At 40.0% G+C, this 26151-nt stretch overlaps 3 protein-coding genes and 1 non-coding gene across 4 annotated transcripts; 2 read left to right on the forward strand and 2 right to left on the reverse strand.

Annotated features, from left to right (window-relative positions):
• Positions 1 to 704: 704 nt before the first annotated feature.
• Positions 705 to 3828, reverse strand: b4gat1 (beta-1,4-glucuronyltransferase 1). The gene is made up of 2 exons (XM_015030798.1): positions 2406 to 3828; positions 705 to 1201 (listed from the first exon to the last, which is right to left on the reverse strand). Exons 1-2 carry the CDS (start codon positions 3507 to 3509, stop codon positions 1010 to 1012), a joined length of 1296 nt encoding a protein of 431 aa, XP_014886284.1. The 5' UTR covers positions 3510 to 3828; the 3' UTR covers positions 705 to 1009.
• A 213-nt stretch (positions 3829 to 4041) lies between these two features.
• On the forward strand, positions 4042 to 4123 carry trnas-gcu (transfer RNA serine (anticodon GCU)). Its single transcript has one exon. It is a non-coding gene; the product is annotated as a tRNA-Ser (tRNA).
• Positions 4124 to 5214: 1091 nt separating this feature from the next.
• On the reverse strand, positions 5215 to 7928 carry pfdn2 (prefoldin subunit 2). Its single transcript, XM_015030800.1, has 4 exons — positions 7815 to 7928; positions 6860 to 6948; positions 6518 to 6641; positions 5215 to 5715 (listed from the first exon to the last, which is right to left on the reverse strand). Exons 1-4 carry the CDS (start codon positions 7896 to 7898, stop codon positions 5524 to 5526), a joined length of 489 nt encoding a protein of 162 aa, XP_014886286.1. The 5' UTR covers positions 7899 to 7928; the 3' UTR covers positions 5215 to 5523.
• A 4845-nt stretch (positions 7929 to 12773) lies between these two features.
• On the forward strand, positions 12774 to 19021 carry LOC106946459 (protein NLRC3-like). The gene is made up of 5 exons (XM_015030786.1): positions 12774 to 12911; positions 14336 to 16115; positions 16384 to 16557; positions 18530 to 18668; positions 18992 to 19021. The coding sequence occupies exons 1-5, from the start codon at positions 12854 to 12856 to the stop codon at positions 19019 to 19021; spliced, it is 2181 nt and encodes a 726-aa protein (XP_014886272.1). The 5' UTR covers positions 12774 to 12853.
• The last annotated feature ends 7130 nt before the right edge of the window (positions 19022 to 26151 follow it).

The raw sequence follows: 26151 nt of genomic DNA on the forward strand, positions 1-26151 counted from the left end.
TGGATAATTACTCTACAGCAATCATAGAGTAGCCACAGTGCCACTTCTCCAGCTGCTGCAGTGCACTGCATGTCAGCTGGCTGAAATTAGGTTACGACATAATTCTGCTCCTTACAAAACAAAGTTGGCTGTTTCAAAACATTTTTCTGTCATAAAAAAAGAAAAAAATAGAAAGTCAAGATATAGAAACTGACTCTCGTTACAAAAACACTTTAAAAAAAATAATAACTAAACTAAGCAAGCTCAGAGCAGCGTGTCTGTTGACTCGACCGAACTAATTAATCTTGACTCTATAAAGAGAAGAACATCAGGAAGTTTTAATATTCTGAAGACATTATGCACAATAAAAACTAAACTCAAATTTGGCATGTGTTTATTCTATTTTTTTTTACTATGTTTAAGTCTATGTATGATTAAAAATGAATAAATAAATGATATAAGTAACATTTTAAATATAAAAAACTGATACAAAGAGGGAATAGTTGTTGCTTTTCTGTTTTAGGGGAAAATAATGAGATCATGTTATGGTTCTCTTAATTTTGGTGTCAATAATGGGACACCGTCACATTTTTATGACAGGTAAAAACATGTCCTTGCCTACTCTTGGCTCTCGCTTTTTGTGTTTAAACTCTTCAGGCCAACGCCTCTAAAGTAGATATTTGACTAGAAATATCATTTCAAATGTGATTTAAGGCATTTTTTTCTACTTTTGTATCTGGATATCAACATAATGTATAAAGTAAGACCTCATATGTTTAGATTTTACCCAATAAAATTCAATCTGTGTGAATTTTATTATGCTAATTCTGGTTGCATTTGAACCAGAATGCAATAAACTGAATTATTATTGACCCATTTTTTTTTTAAATCCTATTATAAACTTTATGTGCAGTCTATTTTTTAGATAGACTTTAAATATTATATATAGGAAGTAGGAGAACAAGCTGAAAAACCCCCCAAACATCTATGTCGTAACTTTAAAAGTTGGACAGTCATCTTTTTTCCCCCCTCAGCATCGTCGGGTAGAGGACGGGTATTTGGTTTTCAGACCCTCTTTGAAGCTGCGAAACAAAATCCGGTTCTGTTTGTTCTCCTCCTCTTTCTTGGCGTGGAACTCCCCGTGGATCTTGAAGCCGCGGTGAACAACGAAGGCCGAGCTCAGCACAGAGAACCTGAATCCAGCCACATGCAGCTCGCACGCCTGGACAACAAAACAAAAACATAAACACCGGAAAACAGGTGTTGATGCGTGTTTCTGTAAAAACTGCAGGTGCACCTTAAAGAAATTAGACTGTGCTCAAAAAGTTTATTTATTTCACTAATTCAGTTCAAAAAGTGAAACCTGTAAATGAAGCTTAGTTTCTAGTTTATACCTGTAATGTTCACTGCATTGCATAAACATGTTGCTCGGCTTCTGAGGACGCACCATAGCAACCTGGGCCTGCTTACCATGATCGGCTTCATGGTAAGCTGCATTCATGTAGTAATTCATGCAAAAGGAGGCCAAAACAGGTGTTGAGCACATTTACTGTACATTGCATAGACATGCCTTTAAGTCAGTCCGCATTTTTGTAAGAAACATCCTTTTTATTGGCTTTGTGTTATTCTTACTTACTGAGAAAGCTAATTTTTGGGTTTTGTTGGCTTTAAAGTAATCAAAATGTACAGAAACACTCTAAATATTCCAGTAGTAATAATAATATATATGAGTTCCCCTTTTTTAATTTAATTATCAAAATAAATTACCATTTTAATTATACTCCAAAATAGTAAGATGCACCTAAGGGTTTATACAACTTTCATTAAAAAAAAAAGTTTGTTTACACATTTGTTAAAACTGTCATTATGTCCTAGTAAAATATGAAACAGATCCGTGAAAAAACAAACAAAAAATATATAAATAAAATAAAAATCCAGCTCCTCCACCAAATCCTCCGTTCCCAGTCAGAAACCACCAACCGGAGCCAGGAGGAAGGTCTTAGTGCTGTCAATCAACAGATGCTGCTCCATGGGCTAATGGTGGAGAAACAATTACCCTTCTAGGAAAACCATTCGTCCGCCGTCATTGGTGGTTATGCTAACTAGCATTAGCATTTATGGCAGGCTCTGCTAGCAGGGAGAAACTGTAGCATAACAGAGAATAACGGGTAGAGCGTGAACAGCACTTACACCAGCATAATTGACAGCGCTAAGACCCTCCTCCTGGCTCTGATTGGTTGTTTCTCACCAAGCTGTGTATTGCTGTAGTTAGCAGTGGAACCACTAGGAGACAGCAGAGGAGCTTGATTTTTTTATACATTACTTGTCTTGTACTATCGTGTCACAACATAGTGACGGTTTTAACAAACTTGTAAAAATCTTTTTGTTTTAAACTAAGGAACATTTGAAGTTCAGATTCTACCAACCTGGCTGATTCGATTGAAGCCATACTGCTTGAAGTTCTCGTCATATAAGGGGACAGTTCGAGGCCCGATGTAGAAGGGCTCCCAGGGGTCCACCCAGTTGAGTGTGTAAGCAACGTCCAGGGTGCCTGTCTCTCTAACGTGGCTGTTGACCCACTGGGAGTAGTTGGTGGGAGCCTGACAGCGTGGACACAACTCCTCATAAAACGGCCGGACTTCTCCCACCTGGTAAAGCTGTACCAACTCCGCCTTCGTCGAGGGAATCTTCCTGGCATGGCGGATCTCAAAAGCAGGGAGGACAAACACCTCATCGACCGCCGGTGCCCGCCTCAGGATCATGGCGAGGAACTGCTGGTGGAGGTCAGCGCTCGGCATCATGTCGATGTCAATGACCAGGATGTAGGACGACTCTGTGCCACCTCGGGCGACGTTGCGGAGAAGGTTGTTTGGGTATGAGATGTTTCCGCTCATGGCGTAGTTTTGGTATTTATCCCTGTGGGTTTCCAGTCTGGAGAACACAGAAGTGCAGTCTTCCAGGCCAGCAAAGTGTTCCCGGTCCTGTTCAGGGAAACTGGCTGTCTCTCCTGACAGGCAGACCAAGTGGAAGTCCACAAGGGCTTGGATTTGAGGGCAGAAGAAGCTGAGTGCATAAACCAGAGCCGTGGCAAATTTAACATCTTCCCCGTGTGCAAATATCGCCACAGAGAGAGGATTCTGCCATCTTTCCAGCAGAGATTCCAGGTGGTGCAGGTTGTTGATGGTGGTATGAGTGGCTAGTGTCAGGATGTCAGAGTTTGAGTGGGAACCTGGTTTCTGATTCGTTGTGAAATCACTCTTTATCAAGTTTTTGTATACTCTGTACTGGCCGCTGTTGTCAAAGATCCCACCACTGGACAGAGAGTACCTCAGCCGCTCCTTCCGCGTGTTTTTCTCGGGGTGCGCATTCTTCTTGGCCGCGGAGCCTCCAAAGAGCTCCGAGTAGCGGTAGCGCTGCTGCTTCCCGTGGAACCTGGACAGGAAGGACAGGTAAATGAGCTGCAGCAGCGCCACGATCAGAAGGGCACTCAGCACCACTTTGAACACGGAACACTTCTTGGAGAGATGCATTCCAGAGAAAACTGGATCCGGCTAATCACTGTTAACAAAGCAGGTCCGAAAACACAGGAGCTGGTTCCGTCCAGGCGCTCCAGCTAGCGTTGACTACATCCCAGCCACAGTGCAAACACCACAGCCTAACGGGGCTGTGTCGGGATGAACACTTCACCGGTTGTTGTGTTGCATTAAAGAAACATCAAACAGGACTTTAATACGATTTAAAATAGCACAGAAAATCAGTGAAAAGGTGCCAGATGCTGTGATCCATTAAATCAAAACACAGCACTGGTTGGCTGAGCGGCGGCTGCGACAGCGGCGCATGTCGATGTGTAACTGCCGTAAAGTCAGCAGTAAAGGCGCAGCTGGGTTTAATGTTACAGTCCTTTTAAGCAGTGCAAACAATCTACGCATTGACAAATAACGACAGGGTTCTTAATGATAATATATAAGCAATATATATAATCCCATAAAAAATTACAGGGAAAGTATTTTGTCACGCGAAGAATCTATAAATTTCACTGCGTAGGTGAAACGTAGGCATCCTGACGAGGTGGCCGAGTGGTTAAGGCGATGGACTGCTAATCCATTGTGCTCTGCACGCGTGGGTTCGAATCCCATCCTCGTCGAAATTTATGTTTTTTTTTCCTGACCGTCCCAGACTCACTAAACATATATAACAAAAACACATCAGATGTGACTACAATTAAAGACGGTGGCTAACTCTCTAAAGTCTTTAGGGCGCCATGTCATTAAGTGTGAACTGTGGCTGTTACCTGGTTTTCTTTTTTGCTGCTTTCTGTGGAAAACCAACAAAATTTACTCTGCTAAGCTCCCCGTGAATAGTCTTAACAAATATAAGGTGGTATTATTTAAAAACAAGGTTTCCTGATTTCTGTGGCTTCATTCAAAGGAATAAATTGTTCTGCAACAATGCAAAAATGGTTTAGGAATAGTTCAGCATAGATGAGATACAAAAACTATCTGTAGCAATATCTTTACCAGGAACAATATGCCTGAAGTATTTGGGGAAAATTACTTCCATTTAAAAATGGAAGTAATTGATAGTGCGATGGTCAGAATAATTTTAAACCAATGAATCAGAGGATTTTTTTTTTTATTTCATGCATTAAAAAAAAAAAGTTGCCATTACTACATACACCTTGGTGCCAGTATACTTGAGGCTCTAGTAATTTTACATTTAAACCTTAAATGAGGCAGTAACCGAGTCCCTGAGGAAATCATGTCTCATTACTTCTCAACAGACTGAAAAAGGCCTTAGTAATACTAAAACTTACAACTACACAAGTCTCTGCAGTAGGTTTCAAAATAGTGAAACAAATAAAAACTGTTAGCCGCATTAGACAGATTTATTTTATTAACAATTCTGAAGCCATTTCGCTAGTTTCTGCTCAATACATGGCGTCAAACTGCCTGACAGGGGGCACTTCCTTCATTCCAAGGATGACATTTTGTACAACTGAAAAACTATTGTAGGCTCCCACACATTCAACTTTTCTCCATCTGTTTAAGGTCATAGTGCAAAAGCTGAAGTGTTGGAAATACCAATGTACGTTTACATACAAACGACACTTAGATGTTCAAGATATTTTAGGTTATTTTCAACTCCGCACTACAGAACTCTAACATTTAAGAATGTGTTTTTCCTAATCCTAAAAAAGAAAATTATGTCAAACTGCCTGTAAGAAAATCAGCCATCTTAAAATAAAAAAGGGTATGCATTTAATTGGTAGTTGCTTATGACAGTATTTCAGGGGGGGGGAAAAAGATAAATGCAAGACAAATATTATTTATAACCAAACATAGAGACTCGGAATACATTTGCTTGAATCGGATGTGAAAAACCAAGTGTATTACATTTTGTAGAAATTACAGTAAAACCCCCGGTCCAAACATTTCCTGTGAAGAGTTCAGATTTTTTTTTTTTTTCTTTCGTCAAGGTTTAAATTTTCTTTGTTTGGTGATGCAGTAATCAGAAGGCCCTTCCGTCACTGTCCATCCTCACAAGCTACGACACTAAAACTCCAGCTCCGCTTTTAGATCCGCCTCCCTCGCTGTTGCCAGACGGCGCCGCAGACTGGCCCTGGGTGTCTCCTTCGCCCTCTCCGACCAGACGGATGTTGTAGCGTTCCCTGTACTCCGTTAGCTCCCGACCTTTCGCTTGCATCTGCGTGTTGATGGTCTCGATTACTTTAGAGATCTGAAAAGAGAAAGAAGTTGAATTAGTCATTTGTCGAATCTAAAATTTTGAGTGATAGAAAAAAAAAAAAAAGTAAAATCCTTTTTGGGAATTTTAAGGAAACAAAAGTGTCCTTTTAGCCATTAAATTACATATTCTGTTCTGTCTTCTTAAAACTATCAAGAATGTAATTCAAAATACGCTTTGTATAATTAGCCCTGCGACAGACTGGCGACCTGTCCAGAGTGACCCCGCCTCTCGCCTGGAACGTTAGCTGGAGATAGGCACCAGAAACCCTCCCGACCCCACTGAGGGACAAGGGTGTAAAGAAAATGAATGAATGAATGAATGAATGAATGAATGAATGAATGAATGAATGAATGAATGAATGGATGGATGGATGGATGGATGGATGGATGGATGGATGGATGGATGGATGGATGGACGGACTTTGTATAATATTATAGCTCTAACACATAAAAAGTTGAGTACAATGTGACTGTTTAGGAAAATAACAGCATTTATGTCAGTGCTTTTGAATAGAAATTATGGGTATTTCAGGATTACTCCATTTCATGCACTTATTTTTTACAATTCTCTTTTCAATTTTAATTACATTTTATTCAAACTAAAATTGAATTATTTAGATTTTTTTTTTAAAGTAACTTTTTCAATTTTGTTGTTTGCTACGCTGCCTATCTTGGCCAGAACTCATAGTAAAGAATCTTTTATCACAGGGGGATATTACCAGGTTATATGTGATATATTTTTTTTTAATTGTGTGAAAAGAACAAAGTGGTACAGTCACTACCCTCTGGATTACCTGTTCTTTGTTGTTTTCCAGTGCAGGTAGAACTTCTTTCACTGTTCTCTCCACCAACACTCCTCCTACCAGACGAAAGCATTTCCTCGAAGGGTCCACTTCCTTTAGAGTGTCAATTACTAAACTGAACAGAAAAGAAGGAAGTCAAACACGAGTTGAAAACGACACCACTGAAATTAAGCTATGAAAAAGTACTAAAACGAAAAAACTATTCTTCACAGAATCCCATACAAAATAGTAATATCACAGCTCTACTACTGCCTAAGTCAGCTGTTGCTATATAGACTATTATAACATAAGAAAGCAGAAAAGGCTGCAGAGGAGGAGACCTCAGTGACAAACCTGTGCTCGTTGATGTCCATCTCCAGCTCTGCAGCTTTAGACGCCATGTTGCGCTGTTCCTGGCGCATTCTCTGAAATGTTGCAACCACCTGTAAAAAAAGATAAAGTCATCAGAACTGAACAAATAAATGAATAACCTTCTGCACATTTATAAGAAAATACATCTTTTAGGAGTCATTTTATTATTTAACTACAGCTCTCCCAGTCAATTTGAAATGTTAATAAAATGTTAACAGGTTCTTTTTTTTTTTGTTTTTTTTTTTCAGTTAAAAAAAAGTGTTTCGTTTTCTTACCGAATTTAGATAAAAATTATATTTGAGATTGCAATGTTGGGCAAAAATGTGGATATTTTCTGACTATATGCTTCAACTTATCGAGATGCATATTAGAGGCATAAAACAGAATTTAACATGTACTTTCATTGTATGTGAAGAAGACAGCAACAAAGATGAGCCATTGTTTAATTAAAAATGTCCCAATATCTGTTCACTTTTTAGTTATATTTCAACCAAAATGAAAAAGTCCCACAACACAAAGTTCTCAACTTTTATGACAAGAGAGTGCCATCGTGCAGCATATTAAAGATAATTGAAGCTCATGTGAAAGATTGGGGACTGCAAGAATCCCACATTTGGGTTTAAAAATAGACTTTCGCCTCGTCATACCAAACCGCGCCGACAGCTTACAGTAACGTTAAAGTTTAAAGAAAATAACCAGAACAATAAGCCTGAGGTAAATAGATTTAAAAGACTGAATACACCAACTTCTCTGTGAAAATCGCTACTGAGAGGTTTTAGGAAGCAGACTGATGCTCAGATGATAGCGAAAGAGAGGGAAGCTAACGTTAGCGTAAGCTAACTGGGGGTCCAATTGACGGCTTTTCCTCCGCCAGACTCAGATGGGCAACAACAGTGTCTACACCGACAAAATGCAATCTGCGTGCAGGTGAGAGTACCTGTTCAGCCGACGGGCCGGACTGTTTTCCTCCGCCGCCACTGCTGCTAGTCTTGCTACCCGTGCTGCTACTGTTGGCTGCCATCTTGGAAGGGTGTTCCCGAGTAGGACCCCGAGCTAGATGTTCAAAGGGGGCTCATGAGGTTGCCTGTGCGCAAATACAGTTGAGAACAGAAAATCCAGATTTTTTTTTTTTTTACGTTTGACACCCCCGGCCATAATAATGTAAAATTGGTCATCTTAGCTGCTCCATGAAGATACAAAAAAATATTTTTATTACCATTTCAAATATCACCATAAACAAACGTACGTTCTTATTAACTCAAAAGCCTTGTTTGCCTCACCTACATTATAATTTAACATATTTACTCTTTGTATTTTAATCTGAGTTGTTGTGATCTGCAAAGCCTCATTCATTTCCAACTGGAGTAGTGTCAATTTTATTTATTTATTTTTATAGTGGCAAAGAATCCCCAGTAGATGGCGATAGAACGCAGCACGCTTGATGAATAGCAGATTAAACCACCTGTTCATAGCAGAGGACTGAGCTGGAACGCGGTTTTTTTTTAAGTGAAAGCGCTTACACGTTATCTGGCGAGTACTAAGTTGAATTTAAAGGTGATTTTGGCATAATCTGGATTGTGAGTGGATCAAGATGGCTTTTGGAAGATGAAATTATGGACATAGGATGGTCTATGGTAGAAAATACAAGAGGGGCAGGGGAGGAGGATATGGTTAAAAAGGGGTTAAATGCTGGTAAAAGATCTCTTGAGGATGAGGAACAAAGAGTTGAAATAAAGAAAGTAATGATGGAATATTTCAAAGTTACATTAAAATTTAAGGCAAGACACTATATGATTGGAGTAAGCCATCAGTCAAATTGATTAAAGAAAGCTGTTGGAGATGTAGAACTTGCTAAAGTCTTAAGGGATGGAAACCTACTTATCATTTGTAAAAATGCTGAACAAAAAACTAAGGCCCTAAAATTACAAATGGTGTGTAGAAAAAAAAGTGCTGGGAAGAAAGAGAAGCAAAAGAAATAATATCAGAGATTCCTGTAGGAGAAAACTTGGAGGAGCTAAAGAAAATAATAAAATGCAATGGTCTCATTTGACCCACTGGCTTCCAGCAGGTTCTTCCTGCTGTTTTTACTGCCTGCTGTGAAATGAATTGCCACCAGAATAATAAAGATGAATCGACCTTTGACCCTTGTAGTGGGTTTGTCAGCATAAAGGTTAATGTTTAAAGAAGTGGAAGCAGTCAGAAAATGATCTGTCTAGAAATGGAGCCGAATATTTTCCAGACTAGAAATAGACAGAAATATTAAAGCTGAGCTAAAGCGATCAGATCTCCCAGGATTTCTGCTGATCACTTCCTGTTTTATTGAACTACCTCCTGTATTGATAAGTTAACAGGAAATGACCTGAAAGTTAGAAAAAAAAAACTGAAAAAGTTTAAATCTGAGCTCAGAGTTTTACAGCTCAGCTCACTGTTGATTCAAAGAGAAAACATTAAAGGTGTTTAAAATCACCTGGGCAGGGGGTGGAGCCTCAGGTGGAGTCAGGTATCAGATCAGGAGAAATGGGGTCAAAGTTCATTTAGCAGCAGAGCAGAATTTGGATCAAGGTGAGTGTTCACTTCTTCTTGTTTTCCTCTCTCTGGGTTTTCTCTCTCTGGAGGAACCAGAACCAGAACTCGGCCCGGTTCTCCTTCAGCTTCAGCTCTTCACATCTTCACAGGAAACAGACGAAGCTTTGATTTTCTGACAGATGGACTCAAACTAACAGAGAAGCAGGAAGTTCAAACCTTTGTCCCCTCAGTGGGAATCTTGGACTGACTCGTTTATCCTGATTCTTTAATCGTCTCTCTTGGAGAAATTTGACTTTAGTTTGGTTCCGCTGCTTGTGTTGTACTCTTCCATATTACCACCAAAATAATAACTACATTCATAGATTAATAATGGACATTAAATAGATTGAAACCAAACAGCTGCTCCAAACTCAAAATGCTTTATTGCGGAGCTAAAATGAGAAGTTTGTTATCTGGTAGTTTTTTTCTTCTGCACCTGTTCCTCTCAAACTCTGTTTATTGATAAATTTACCTGATAAAGGAAGGAATGAACGCTTGTAGCGGAAAAAAAGAGGAAATCTTTGCCGCTCGGCCCCCGAGTTCAGTAAAGCATCCTCAGAATTCAGAACATGATCTGTTAAAATCCCGTCTGCCTGCTGAGGTTGATCTGCTCCAACAGTTCTGGAGGAGAGAGAGGAGCTGTCCTACCCACAATCCTCTCTGCTGGTTTAATCCCTTAAAATCTGATTTTACAGTCAAGTTACCAAAGCAGCATGTAATGTTCTGCTGTAAAAAAATATCCTCCTAACATCAGAACAAACACCAAACCTCCAGAGTCTGCAGAGAAAGTTTGCTATTTGCCAGCTGAGGTCATCATCAAGGTCAACTTCCAACTGTATGAAGGAGTGTGTGATATCATGCTGGTGCACGGCCACCAGGAGAACATCAGAAAACATCTCAACATGTAAATGTGGCAGAGAGACAGCTATTGGTGGAAAATGTGACCTGATGCTCCCACAGTCCAAAAACATGACTGTCAGGTCAAATTGCCCCTAGGTGTTAGCTGGAGATGGGCACCAGCACCACTCCCGACCCCGCTAAGGGACAAGGGTGTAAAGAAAATGGATGGATGATACAAAGTGAAAACACAAACATGATTCCTGTTTAGACCTGGAATCATTTTCTTCCTGAATTCATAAGTTCTCCAGATGTTTGTGAGGAGATGAGCCAGCAGACCTCAGAAGGTCATGAAGGAGTGAAGGAGAGGACAATTCAAACCAGATGTTACCTACTGGAGTCAGGTTCCTCTGATCCTCTGAACACATGATGGGAACCACTTTCTGCTTCATAAGACAGTTGCTGGAACTGGATCACTGGGACTGACTGGTTCTGGTTTCTCTCTGCAGACTTCCAGAAGATGGAATATCTGGATCTAAAGGAGGACGGAGCAAAACCTCCAGGATCCATCAGTCCATCTATGAGGAGTGACCAGTCCAGAGGAAACATTCCAGACTTCAGTAATGAACCTGGACCCTCAGACAGAAAGTAAGAAACCAGTTTCTAACTGATTCATGTGATGTTATAGAGATAAAATATAAATGATATTAACTGGTTGATCTCATTGTTTGAATAAAAAGTCAGATTTTTTATTTTAAATTAACTTCAAGTTAAATAAACATGAAGGATTTTGGTCAGTAAACCAGAGTTTGAATGAAGGTCTGAATAAATCAATGATGAAAACATTTCATGAAAAAAAAAAAAAAAAAAAAAGACCAAGAATGTGAAAAGCAACATCTCAGATTATATACTGGAGACACTGGGCCCAGTTTATTTACTGGGAACACTGGGCCCAATTTATCCAGGTAGGCTGATGCCCTGGCCACACCCACCGAGTCTCAGCAGCTCCAAACACAAAAGGTCAAAGGTCAAAGTGACTCTAGCGGACTTGGTCAGTCTCCGGTTTCTGAGGTTCTGCTTCCGGCACTTCCTGTTCCACCATCACATTCAACCAATCACAACGCTCATTTCACTGACATCAGTCAGCTGCAGACAGAAGGTCAAAGGTCAGACTGGAGACTAAAGTCTGATAAAACTCTGAATTTTGCTCATGACAAGTAAAATAATATCCTAAAAGGCTCAGATATTAAATCCCAGGAAACATAGTTATTAGTGACTCTTGTTGTTTAATGCAGAATAAGATGTTTTAGAGTATAAAGAGGTGGTCAGGTTAATCCTTGATGTGAAGGTTGTGGGTTTGATTCCTGTTCTCAGACCAGTTGCTTCATATCTTCCTCTACTCTCTCCATCCTCATACATGTTAAATTACTTTTAAATATCAGCCATTAGTGTCAAAAATGTCTTCATATTAATGTTTTATCAACTGTTATCCCTCAGTGTAACAGCTGAATAAAACAATTCACTTATATTGATTCAGACATTTGGGTCAACTTTGTGGTCCTCGGTACCTGTTCTATACTCTGATCTCTTTTGTAAATTCATCAGTAAATCCAGATATTTTAAAATGTTAAAATGTGAAGATTAATAATATTAGACGGTAGAGATTGATTATTTTAATAATCGATTTTATTTTCAACACCTTCAACCAATCAGATCAGATTGAAAAAAAATGTTTAGTTTCTGTTCAGACAAACCAGACGGGCTGAACAAAACCTGATTTAATGTTTTTGGTGACAAAGAAATCCAGAAACAGATGAGACGATTAGAACCAGATGGAAATGAGAACCAAGTCCATAAAAGGAACCAGACCACCTGAATAAAACAGGAACTGGGCTCAATAAAGATGGACTGTAACTAAAGACTACAACTGCAAACAATAAATCAGGACAACAAAACTACAAAGTGAACAGAGCCTAAGTCCAAAGGATCATCATGAAGTCAGATTTAGTAAACCCAAATTTATTTGGCTTAGAAAAGACGTGAGTGAACTTTAGATAACTTGTTGTTAGCTCTGCTAACATTCCACAGTGTAAGGTTTGCTATAAAGAGCTCAGATCAATGCAAACTGGGGCTGAGTTGTGTTACTGGTGTTCCACCATTAAAGAAGGATCCAACTTTCTCCACTGCACCCCAGATTGGAGTCAGTTCTTCATTTCTTTCAGCGTCTGATGGATCAGTTTTCTACTCTGGCTCAGACAGAATAATGACTATTGTCCCTGAACAGATTTCAGAGGGACAAATACAACGAAAGGAAGATCAATCATGGTACCAGATGTAATACAATGACGTTCTTCAAACCAGAGGTCATTAGTATTCTGAGGTTCTGTTCTGACCCAGTTTCTGGTCATGAACATCTTCAGCTTCAGTAGGACAGCTCCAGCCTGTTGTTGGTGAACTATTTCAGTGATGAAGAAATGTCTTTACTTGTCCAGGGTGAACCCCAGCTCTAGCCCGATTACTGCTGAACATTGGCCCGTCCATGATCCTGCAGAGATCAGAAGTGATAGACGATGGATGGATGGATGGAGGAAAGATCTTCCTGGATGGATGGAGAGGAGCAGCTGTGCTCCAGGTGACACTGAATACCTCCAATCGTATCTGTTGGATCAGATCCATTCTTTAATTGAGATTTGGATATACAAGGTTTAAAAGTCTTTTTGTGACCAACTATTTCAACTAAGTCTGTGTTTTTCCAGCAGGTGTAAATGGAACGTATGTGTTGGTAACGCTGGTTAACATAGTCCTCATTTAATGTTGGTAAATTATGACTCTGGCTATTGTTCAGAAAAATAGCCACAGAATATTATTTGACAAGTGGTCAATAGATAAAACATTTCAGACAAAATATTTTAAAGATCATTAAGAGACAGCAATGCAATGTTTCATGTTATATTATTTGGGTTAAAAAGATGTTTTATTTTAGCTTTTAAAATTATGAGTGAAGATTTTTATTCTGAAGGGTCATGTTGAAAACCAACCCATGTCACCAGCTCTATGTACAGTAAACACGTTGTAGGATCAATATGATGAGGCTTACATTTAATTTATTTTGGGTCAGGCACATTACAAGGTTTAGAGGAATGATAAGGAGAGCACCAATGTGGTATTGGTTGATATGAAACATAAAAGGTATAAGAAGACAAAAAATAAAAGAAATAGTTATGAGTGACCAAACTGCCCATTTACCCATGTGGGTAATCCAGCCTTGCAGACAACTTTTGATCTACTTTTAGGGGTTATTACACCAGGCCTTTAAGATTATGCTGGAAAATTGAAGCTGGAAAACCCAAATGAAGCTGATGTTGTCTTCTGACTGCAGCATCCAGTTTGGGAAATGACAAAAAGGGCGATTCCACCTAATCTGACTCTATCTTGAGCAACTTTAATGTGTTCTACTTAAAAAATTTAAATACTTGGACTTAAAACGTGGTGTAGATTATTGTACACTTAGACCAGAATATGTTTGTAGTTTGTAGTTTCTTGTGAAACCTATATTCAATTTGTGAAGCTTTAATACAGGTTGATTTCAGTGCTTTGTCTGTATCTGGACCGCAATCATCTGGACCACAGACATGGTCAGAAGACTGGGCAGGAAGTGATTTAAACTCTGGTAGAGGTCGTAGAAATGTTCCCTGTTCAAGTTCTGGTTGAGGTTCAGCCTGGCAGATGGTGGTAAATGTAGAATGCAGTATATTATACTTCAGAGAACCTTGATTTGAAGTAGCTTTGTTTTCAGCCCTTTGTGCTAAATATAGCAAATCTGAACATCTGCTTAAGGCTGGAAAACGCTCAAAGGAAACATTTTTATCTCTCTACCTCTTCTGTTGCTGATGTTTGTGGAAGAAAGTCAGGTAGAAATAGTAAAATTAGGACAATTTTGACATAATGTAGAAGAGCTGATGTTGCTTAAAGCTGCTGCGCTCAATGTTCCAGATGGTTTTGTTCCAACTTAATCACTATGCCTTTTTTATACTACAGTTGTCTTCTTTCTTCCAGGAGATGTTGGTCTGCAGGAGGTTCTTCAGGAACATAAAATAATTCTGAGGATGAGATGTGAATGTGTGACTGAAGGAAGTGATGAAACAGGAAGTAGAACCCTCCTCAACACGATCTACACTGATCTCTACATCACAGAGGGACAGAGTGAAGAGGTTAACACCCAGCATGAGGTGAAGCAGCTGGAGAGAGCTTCCAGGATCCAGAAGCATCATGACTCTGCAATTAGGTGCCATGACATCTTTAAAGCCTTCCCTGACCAAGATGGAGTCATCAGAGTGGTTCTGACCTGTGGTGTCGCTGGTGTTGGAAAAACCTTCTCAGTGCAGAAGTTCACTCTGGACTGGGCAGAGGGTTGGGAGAACCAAGATATTAGTGTGGTGCTTCTGCTTTCGTTCAGGGAGCTGAACTTGATCAGAGATGAGCAGCACAGTCTTCTCTCACTGCTCCATGTTTTCCATCCAACACTCCAGAAGATCCCAGCAGAGCAGCTGGCTAAATGCAAACTGCTCTTCATCTTTGATGGCCTGGATGAAAGCAGACTTTCACTGGACTTCAACAACAGTCAGCTGGTTTCTGACGTCACACAGAAGTCATCAGTCAACGTTCTGCTGACAAACCTCATCAAGGGGAACCTGCTTCCCTCGGCTCTCATCTGGATAACTACCAGACCTGCAGCAGCCAATCAGATCCCTCCTTCATGTGTTTCCAGGGTAACAGAAGTACGAGGCTTCACTGACACCCAGAAGGAGGAGTTCTTCAGCAGGAGGTTCAGTGATAAAGAGCTGTCCATCAGAATCATCTCCTACATCAAAACCTGCAGGAGCCTCCACATCATGTGTGGAATCCCAGTCTTCTGCTGGATCACTGCTACGGTTCTGGAGAACATGTTGACCTCAGAACACAGAGGAGAGCTGCCCAAAACCATGACTGATATGTACTCACACTTCCTGCTGGTCCAGAAGAACAGGAAGAACAAGAAATACCATGGAGGACATGAGACAAGTCCACAGGAGCTGATGGAGGCTGACAGGGAAGTTCTTCTGAAGTTGGGGAGGCTGGCATTTGAACATCTGGAGAAAGGAAACATCATGTTCTACCAAGAAGACCTGGAGCAGTGTGGTCTGGATGTCACAGAGGCCTTGGTGTACTCAGGAGTTTGTACAGAGATCTTCAAAAGAGAGAGTGTGATCTTTCAGAAATCAGTCTACTGCTTTGTTCATTTGAGCATCCAGGAGTTTCTGGCTGCCGTCTACATGTTCCACTGTTTCATCACCAGGAAGTCAAAGGTGATGAAGAGATTTGTGGGAAAAGAATACAGAGAAACATCTCTGGAGGACTTCATGGAGAAAGCCATGAAGAAATCCCTCAGCAGTGAAAATGGTCACCTGGATCTGTTTGTCCGCTTCCTTCATGGTCTCACTGTCGAGTTCAACCAGAGACTCTTAGGAGGCCTGCTGGGTCAGACAGAGAACAGTCCAGAAACCATCCAGAGAATCATCACCAAGCTGAAGGAGATGAACAATGATGGAATCTCTCCTAACAGAAGCATCAACATCTTCTACTGTCTGATGGAGATGAACGACCTCTCATTTTATCAGGAGATTCAAAGCCTGCTGAAATCAAGGAAGCATCTCTCGGTGTCCAACTGCTCAGCTCTGTCCTTCATGCTGCAGATGTCACAGAAGGTTCTGGATGAGTTGGACCTAGAGAAGTACAACACATCAGCAGGTGGACGACGGAGACTGCTTCCAGCCATAAGGAATTGCAGAAAGGCTCGGTGAGTCCAGATGTTTTCATTGTGTGAATGCTGATTCAGCACTATTGTCCTTCTGTTTCTTCTCCTTTCTTCAAGTTGCTTCTGGGTGTTTTTGGCCTTTGACTACTTCCTTCATCCTTTGGACTATTTTAACCATTCAGGACAGCTGCAACATTTGGTTTTTAGACATTTTTGATCATTTTAAAAATATTACATGCTACAATTAAGCATATGTTTATGATCCAAATTGATTTTATTAGAACTGACTTTATTTCTTCTCTAATCACAGACTTGGTAGCTGCATGCTTGAAGGGGCTGAATGTGAAGTTGTGGCCTCAGCTCTGAAGTCCAACCCCGATCTGACTGAACTGGAAATAAGTTGGATCACTGAATTGGCTGACTCTCATACGAAGCCTGTGTGTGAGATCCTGGAGAGTTCAATCACTAAAGTAAAGGACCTGAGGTTTGTTTTCTCTATTTATCCAATAAAATCCTTAATTGATACTTTAATCCTTAGTTGATTTAGTAACTCTAATATACCTTATGAATGAATTATTTTCTTATTTCAGACTTTAGGATTATTTGTTTTTCAGTTTTTTTCACTTTAAAATGTTTTTGCTCACTGAACAAAAATAAGTCATGATGTTAATTAATGATGGAGATGTTTCAGTTTGTTTTGGGAAAGATTCAGATTGTTTTATTTCTACTTTCTAATTCACATCTTTAGATCCAGAATGACATGTTTTCCGCCAGAGTCGAGCCAGGGCGGCATCCAGAAACACTGACAAGTTCAAATAGTCATTAATGACGACATCTAAGAAATGACTGATTGTAGAAAAGCAAATTTATATGAAATGAATGAAAATGAGGGCAGTAGCAGGTTCCTCAGCTTTGTCCTGAAGCTGTGGTTCTGTTGGGCCGGGTCAGAGAGGAACCATCCTTTCAGTCTGACAGCTGTCAGTTGGTTGGAGCCTCGTCTCTGTGAAATGCTTCATCAGGTCACGTCTCCTCAGGAAATAATGGCCTCCATTGGCTCTCAGCAGCTTTAATAAGAACCCAAGGCCATTCATGAAGAAACTGAGTGGTTCTGATCCAGTTACCAAGTTGGCTCTCCAGCTGATTATTGTCAACTAATAGCAGAATATTTACAACCATGTTTGTGATTTGTGAAACTTTTATCTGATTTGTGAGTCATCTATAAAGGGCAATTTCAGCTATGTTTTTACTACCTTCAGCATTTTTCGTGAGAGAAAACAAAAAACAAAAAATAAATATAACATAAAAATGATGAAAATTTCAGATGAGGAGTTCAGTTCTCATGTGGTACAGATGCAAAAAGAGAGCAGAGGTTGCCTATTCAGCTCCTTTGGTTTCACATTTGAGGTTTCTGCTGTGGACGACCTTGAGGACAACCTCTGACCTCACCTGCCTCCTTAACTTGGCCCGCTGTTCATTAAAGGGACCCTCCCCCATCTACCCTTCCTCATGCTGTGATGTGACAGTTTGGTTCTGAAAGTCCGTTTTAATTCCAGTCCAGAACCACTGAAGGTATGATAACATGTTCTGGTTCTGCTGGCTTGGACTCTTTAAAACAGTTTGCCTGGATCAGATGTTAGACATTGGTTCATCAAGTTTCTGAGACTTTTACATTCTGGGAAATTAATTTTCTACATTTTTATTTATTTGTTCATATTTCAGTTTTAACCTGCATCTTGTTGGCTTCAGCTCACATCTTTTATTCTTTATTCAGATTGTTTAACTGCAGGTTGTCAAAGACCAGCTGGGCTTCTCTGTTCTCAGCTCTGAAGTCCAAATCCTCACATCTGACACAACTGGACCTGACAGGCACCAGCCTGGGAGATTCTGGAGTGAAGGAGCTCTGTGGTTTTCTACAGACTGAAGGCTGCACATTGAAGAATATGAGGTATTCTAATTATATAATTATTAATATTATATAAATATATAACATGTGAATAATTAAGTATAATTGATCTGAAAAGTTCATATCTTCTGTTCTAATAAATATTTTCTGAGTTTGTTTCTGGATTTGGATCCAGAGTTTAATTTAGTCCCTCTGTGTAACTGAGTTGGACCCGCTGATCTGAAGTCAGAACAGCACAGCGTTCGGACCCCCCAGTGTGTAGAAATCCCCCTTCATTCAATCCAATCTAGAAAAGTTAATTCTAGCTCCTGGAATCTGACAGGAACAAATCTATAATCAATGATTGATGCTTCAACACCTGGAATGATTGTACTGACTAAAATCTTCCAACACAACATGACCCAGTACCAGGTTCTAGTTATGAAGTCAGCAGGTCTTTATTGAAGCAGCATCATGTTGGCTTTAATATTCATGAGAATCTTTAACTGGTTCTGTTGGACTGGTTAACCTGCATCCTGTTGGCTTCAGAAAACATCTTTTATTCTTTATTCAGATTGTTCAGCTGCAGTTTGTCAAAGATCAGCTGTGATTATCTGGCCTCAGCTCTGAAGTCCAACCGCCTCCATCTGACAAAACTGAACCTGGGATACAACGACCTGACAGAGTCAGATGTTCAGCAGCTGAAGGATCTTGTAAAGACTGTAGAGTAAGTAAATATTTGTAGTGAGTCTAGCTCCTGTCAGCATATTGAACTAAACCAAGTTAGCATCAAACCAAAGACCCAGTGTTCCCAGAAAAGCTGCAGCTTCTCAGTAGGAGGAGAGTGGTTCAGGCTTCCTGATTGGACACAGAGACAGCAATCAGCCAATCAGAGGAGACAGCAGCTTGCTCTGTTCCTGTGTTTGTGTTGATGTGAAGATTATTGTTGTTGCTGTGTTCATGTCTCCATTAAGTCCAGCTGGATTCCATGTCTAGGGACGTCCAACATGTCTCTCCATCCTTCTTCTCTCTGCAGGTGGCAGACATGGTGATCTATGCAAAATAGAGGATGGTCCTGCAGCACTTTGAGTCTGAAGAGACTCTGACTGGATCATGACCTCTGACCTTAAAGATTTTCTTCCTGTTTATTTTCTCATGTCTGTCATTTAGTGTCTGATATTGTTTGTCTCTTTGGATCAATAAAGATCCAATTCAAACTCTGCACCATTTACAGGCTCCATGGAGTTTTGATCTGAACTGGATTCAACTGGAAAGTTGATCTTTTTTCTCTCTGATTCTTTTCCATCCGGGAACCAGAAATATTCTGAGAATGGAAACATGGGAATCATTTTCAGTTCAGCTTTGAATCATGAAAGACACTTCAAACCTCTTTTCTGTGCTGCTTCTTCCTTCTGATGACATGAAAATGTTCCTCAAAGCTCCACAGATAAAAAGATGCTTTACTGGGAACTGCAGAGAACCTTCAGTTTCCATCACAGAAACCAGTTTAACCAGTTTAGAACTGGATGTCCTGACAAAACCCTGATCTTAGGGCAGTTTTCAGGAGCATCCATAATTTTATCTGAAAAAGAAAATTATTTTACATATTTTTATATTTTTATAGTCATTATAAAATCTCTAAAGTTTTGCATCATAGTCATTAATTCCCTGTGCTTTTTTATTATGTATTAGTATTGTATGTATTTGTATTCATGTCTATGACTCTAACTCACTCTTTCTTTGGTTACCTAGCAGCTTATACATTCTTTGGTTACCTAGCAACAACCTGTTGAGTAACTTGCAACAAATTAAAAAACAATTGTGTGGAGTGAAAACAGGATAAAAAGGGAAAATTTCACGCCACCAGTTTGGTAGTATTTCAGATCATTAAAACAAAAAACTAATAAAAAATTATCAATATCAATAATTACTTACAGACTGATGTGAAACACTTAACTTGCTATAAGTTTTTCAGCTATATCATCCAGCCCTAAGTTCAATAGAACTCTTAAAAAATGTGTTTCCTTCACTTTTGAAATGACGTTTATGAAAATTGAAGTCTGACTTATTGTCACACAATAAATCAGGAAATACAAGTTTCATTTTACGTGATGTTGGCAAGTACAACATATTGTTTTAACAGTTTTACTTGAACGGCATGTTGTTTTGTCTTTCTCATTTTGAATACTGGCTAAGAAAACCAGGTCTGTGTGCTATGCTGTGCTTATACGACCCGTTTATAAACTTAATTACAAGAAAAGTAGAAATCCAAAGCAGTTTGTTATATTTAACGTATAGCACCAATAATTATGGCAAAACAAAGAAATATATACAAACGGGGGTGCTGTGTTGGTGCAGTGGTTAAGCACAACCCACATAAGGAGGCCTGAGTCCTCGACACGCCGTCGCAGGTTCGATTGTGTTCGTTTGTGTACATGTGTGTAAATGTGTGTGTTTGCGTATATAGTTATACATTATATATGTATATATGCAGTTAGATGTGTATGTGTATATATATGTATATTTGTGTGTATGTACTTTTTTCATCTGGTTGAGGAGCTGTTTCTATTTAGAAGGGATATGAGAAATGGGAAGACTATGTTACAAATTATTGAATGGAAAAGGGTATATGATTATTATGGATGTTGTAGCTGTGGGCAGGAAGGATCATCTCCAGTGTCAAGCAGTCATCTAAAGACAGTGTTGCTGTCATGACATGCTAACATCTAAATATTCGGGATATTGGTTTTTACACATGACTGGTGAGTGGTTTGAGCCATAGACAAACCTCACCTATGACTTGCAAAAATGTAATAAAGCTGACCAAGGGGTGGTATGTATGTTACAACAAGGACATTTGAACCCATGCTTAAACAAAGACGAGGTGTTGTGCGATTGGACTCACGAAAAACCTAGGGACATGCTATGGCAGATAAGTCCACATACACTGTGCATAGCTACAATAAAGAGTCATCCTCAATTACCTACTGTACCATTTTCTGGGTGTTTGAAAAATGTGTATATTTGGCATTGGAATAACCAGACATGTCGTTTGACCAATTTCACTAGTGCTTCCCGATTTACAGACGTGCAATGGCAAGTCCTGGAAGTACCGTGGCAGGTCTCTCTGGATCGATTTAAGCGCGCGTTGAATGGATCCACAGTCCTGCAGAAAATGATCCAGTCACATATGTCTAATGTTTCCAGTCTCAAAATATCCACATTTATAACCTCAGGAGAGGTGAAGCATGCGGCAAAAATTATTGAGCAATCTTCTGCATATCATTGGTGGGACATTTTTAATGGAATGTCAGTAACTGCCAAAACGTACTTCATACCCCCTCATCCTTGCTTTGGCAATATGTTTGGTGCTTTTGACAACATGTAACCTTTGTACTTGTTTGTATGTATTGCATGTTAAAAAGACCCTAATTAATAGAATTTATAATGTAGCCCTAGAATGAAAATTATTCTATGTATTCGAGACGGTTGGTATGGCACTGACGTAGCGACACTAATAGTGGACTCTTCTGAGCTTAGAGATGTGTTTGAAATCGACTATTGGGTAGGTCAGCATCAATTTATAACTTTGGGGTCTGTGGAAAGTGATAGAGTGGAATTTTTGAATAGGGTAGTAAATTTATGGGATCAATATACAAGCTCCCAGTGGTCTATGAATAATGGACTGTATGGAGTTGAGGAGCCTTGGGGACAGTATTTTCAAAATTAATGATCAAAGACCAAGGGGTGGAATGATAAATAAATATTATATTTGTTCTTTGATAATGTCTTATGTACTCTTTATATAACCTTCATAATCTGTTCATGCTTTAAGTTTGTGATAGGTATTGTTGTACACGACTTGGGAGCGTGGACAGTGGCCGGTTGTCACGTAGCTGATCACGTTCTAAGTTCGTGCTAGATATTTTTGGATGCATGGATAATAGAATGGTTATTCTGTGTTTCATGGTCTGCTCGCCCTGAGTTCGATAGTGAGGGTCATGTCGTCCCTTGACCATGAGGGGTCATTTTGACCTGATTCGAACAATGGCGGGAGTAGGTGGCTAGACATGAAGTGTGAAGTGGCTGCACTATTCCTGGAGAATCTGCCTGGGAGAGAGGAAATGGCCATTCCTCGCTCTCACGCGATTAGAGGGTATAATAGACGAGGAGTTCTCGGTCTTGGCAGAGTCTGCCGTGGGTCGCGTACGGACGCCCGGCCACGTGATTGCTACTCTGCCTGGATCGACGGCTCTCTGGTCCATGTGTCAAGATAAGAGGGAAAGATATATTAGAAGACAATATATATAGCATCACGTATCAGTGTGTGAATGATTGCTTTGCTGTGCAGCATTGCTTTGCTGTAATCTGTGGGGAATAAAAGACACATTTATTCTACCAGACCAGCGTGTTGACTCATTCTTGTTGCCGATCACCTCCGATCCTGTCTAAAATTTCACAAAACAACTGTGGAAGAAGAAATTTTCTCTGCTCTGCAAACAAACACAAAGCCTTCTTTTCAAGTCTAATGAGATTTGTGGTTGTAGTACAGGAGATAGTAGTTCACTTTGAGCTTTTGAGATGATGATTAGCTTCTCCCAGCAGTAAAAATAATACTTCTTTGCCATGGATATGCATCATAACAACTGCCTGAAACTAAAAAAGTAGGAGCAAAAAAAGACAGGACAACTGTCCTAAGACACAATGCCTCAATACAAAATGACCATGAATAAAAGTCTACAGAAAGAATAAATCAGATTTACCCTAACACTGTATAACCCTCCCCCTCTAAACCCTCACATGCCCAATTTCAATATGGGGGGAGGGGAGGAGGCTGGTTGGTGAGTGTAGTAGAGTTCTCAAACACTCACATCATCATTCCAAAGATGAAGGAAAGCTCTGTGATGTCACAGCTAGAGTCATGCTTGTGATGTCATCAGCACTATATAAGTAGCAAACTTCTACCTTCTTGTCATTGCTTGCTACAGTACTGACAAGTTCAGACATACGCAAAGCCCTTTCAAAGTCAAACACTGAGATTCTTTTGCAAGACTAATTTGAAAAAGTATTGTCCAAACATGTCTCATGAAAGGCCAGAATACTTTAACGGCAGGATGAGACCCCAGCCGAGGGATTGGAGAGCTGAACAATATCATAACAACATATACCAGAGAGAGATCCAAAGACTTGGCTCTCTTCTAGAAATTCAGACAGGAAGATGGTTCGAGGAGCACCAGAAGGTCGCCTACGTCCAGAGAGAACTGGAGAATACCAAGGCAGAGTTACAAAGGCAGATAAAGCTAAAGGAAATGAAGAGACGACGACCAACAGCAGAAGAGCTTTCAAAGTCAGAGTCTCTGAGCCCTGGTGTTCTCGCTTCTCAGGTGCAAAGTGAAATAAAGCAGAAGCAGAAAATCCTGCTGCAGCAGGAATTCGAGCAGTTAAAGGCAGCGCATATTGCCAGCGAGAAAGCATTGAGGGCAGAAAAAGAAAAAAGTGACGTCCTTCAACTACAGCTGGATCAACTGAAGACTAGGTACGAGGAGCTTCAGTCAAAATATGAAGCGGCAGACAAGAGGAACCTGCAAACAGACATGCAGGTACTCTACGAAGATAAAATCAGGCAGGAGCAAAAACTCGTCGAAAACTTGAGAGGGGAGAAGAACGATCTCCAAGACAAAATGGCCAAGGAAATCGCCTGCCTGCAGGAAAATGAGAGAAATCTACAGACTGAGGTGGAACAGATTCAGGTGTCATACCAAGATCTTAACAGGAGGTATGAAGAAGATATTTCTGTACTGAGACAAAAAGCCGAACATTGTCAGTACGAGCTGAATTGTGAAAAAGAACTAAATTTGGAAAGAGCAAAGTATGACCATCATCTGATCAACACTCTCAGATCAGAAAAGCACAATGTACAGCAGAGAGCAGAACAAGAGTTCACTTGCCTGCAGCAGCAATCGACTGAGACGATTCAACATCTCAAAAGTGAACTGGAGCAGACTAGAGTTTCTTTCCAGGAACTTCAAACTCGATATGAAGGAGATGTTTCTGCTCTCCAAAAAGAACTGGCTGCCTTCCGACAAATGTACTCCAGCTGTGAGATTAAATACAAAACACAGCTGGAAAATTTGAAAACGGAGCTCCAAGACAAGGAAGAACTTGGACCTCCAAGAAGGAAAGTGGCCAGGCGAACTGAACCAAATGAGAACGATGCTACCCTTGACAATGACATCTCTGACGCTGCATCCATGGCTATGGACAGTCTTTTGGAGGAATCCACGTCAAAGGTCATTGAGGTACAAGATGTACCTCCCAAGGAGCTAAGAACCAGACGTTCTTCTAGAAGAACATCTGGTTCTTCTAGAAAAAGAAGAGCCTGAACCAGTGGAGGCAGTCGCCGAAGAAAAATCTTCAGTTTGGAAAACTATACAACACCCTTTGAAACTCAAACACCAACAAAAGGAAGAGAAGCAAGAAAACCTCCAGCACCTAGCAAAAAGTTTCCAGGTCAGAACCATTTGAAATTACATCTAATATTTTGGACCAAAACAAAAAATGTCTGTGGGTTTTCTCCGGGTGCTCCGGTTCCCACGAATGTCCAAAATGATGTAAATTGTCCTCAAAAAAGGTCATATTAATTTCTAGAAATTTTAATTTGCAAACGTTTAAGATTGGAGAAACAAAAAAAGTGATTTGCAGTGAGAAAAGCAAGAAGCTTGTTGTAGAGGATCTGTCCTGACTGAACCAGGACAGGTTCAGTCCTGGTTCAGTCGTCCTGAACCATTTAAATATTTTAGTAATATTTTGGACTAATAAAAAAATGACAGCATGGTGTTGCAGTGGTTAGTGCCGCATCTTCACAGAAAAGAGGACTTTTTCTGTCCTCTTTCTGTTTGGATGTTCTCCCTGTGTTAGTGGGGATTTTCTCCAGGTGATCCGGTTCCCCTCAAATTTCCAAAATCAAGTAAATGATTGACCAATGCACATTGTCCTCAAGAAAGATAGTATTAATTTTTAGAACATTTAATTTCAAATGGTTCAGACTGGAGAAACAAAAAAAGTCATTTGCAGTGAGAAAAGCAAGGAGCTTGTTTTGGAGGACTGGTGGACCGGTTCAATCCGGTCCTGGTTCAATCCGGATTGAACCGGATTGAACCGGTTCAATCCAGGAACTGTTCTCTTTCTGTGGACCTTTGTGCCACAATGTCAGTGTTTGGAGATGTGTTGTATGTTTTTTTTTTTGTTTCATGGGTTTAGTTTTCTGTCAGATGTCAGGTTCTACTTGTTGTCTATTTGGATCTAGGTCATTCTCCAGCTCTGTTAATTTAGCTCATGTTTGCCACCTGTCTCTCCTGATCAGTTATTCCCCTCACCTGTTTCCTGTGGTATTTAAGTTTGAGTCCTTGTCTGTTGCAGGATTCTTGTCTGTCAGTGTTGTGGTCCACCCGGTGCCACCCTTGTACTGCCAATTCGTGTCTGAAGAAAGGGAAAATTAAACTGCAAGATGCCACAACGCCGTTCGTCTTTTGGCTCACCTTTGCTTAAAAAAAACCTTCCCTGACAGTTTGCATGTTCTCCCCGTGTTAGTGAGGGTTTTCTTCGGGTGCTCCGGTTCCCTCTAAATTTCCAAAATGATGTAAATTGTCCTCAAAAAGGTCGTATTAATTTCTAGAAAATTTTATTTGCATACATTTCAGATTAGAGAAGCAAAAAAAGTAATTTGGAGTGAGAAATGCAAAAAGTCAAATGATTTTTGAGAAATGCAAGAAGTCTAAAGCTTCTTGTTTTAGACTTGAATTATGGTGTCATTTGAACCAAGACTGGTTCAGAACTGGTCCAGGTCAGTCCTGAACCATTTCCAAAACCTCAAATTACATCTCATATTTTAAACCAAAAAAAAGGGCAGCACGGTGTTGCAGTGGTTAGCACTGCATCTTCACAGAAAAGAGGACTTGGTTCTTAACCAACGCCTCTTTCTGTGGACGTTTGTATGTTCTCTTCGTGTTAGTGGGGGTTTTCTCCGGGTGCTCCGGTTCCCCCCAAATTTCCCAAATCATGTAAATTGGGGTGATTGACCATTGTAAATTGTCCTCAAAAAATGTAGTATTTATTTTTAGAAAAGTTGAATTTGTGAACCATTCGGATTGGAGAAACATAAAAAAAAGTCACATCCAGTGAGAGTTGAACTCTCCA

The sequence above is a fragment of the Poecilia latipinna genome, unplaced genomic scaffold (genome assembly GCF_001443285.1).
Source record: "Poecilia latipinna isolate Pla-1442-1.1 unplaced genomic scaffold, P_latipinna-1.0 Scaffold193, whole genome shotgun sequence".
Classification (NCBI taxonomy): domain Eukaryota; kingdom Metazoa; phylum Chordata; class Actinopteri; order Cyprinodontiformes; family Poeciliidae; genus Poecilia; species Poecilia latipinna.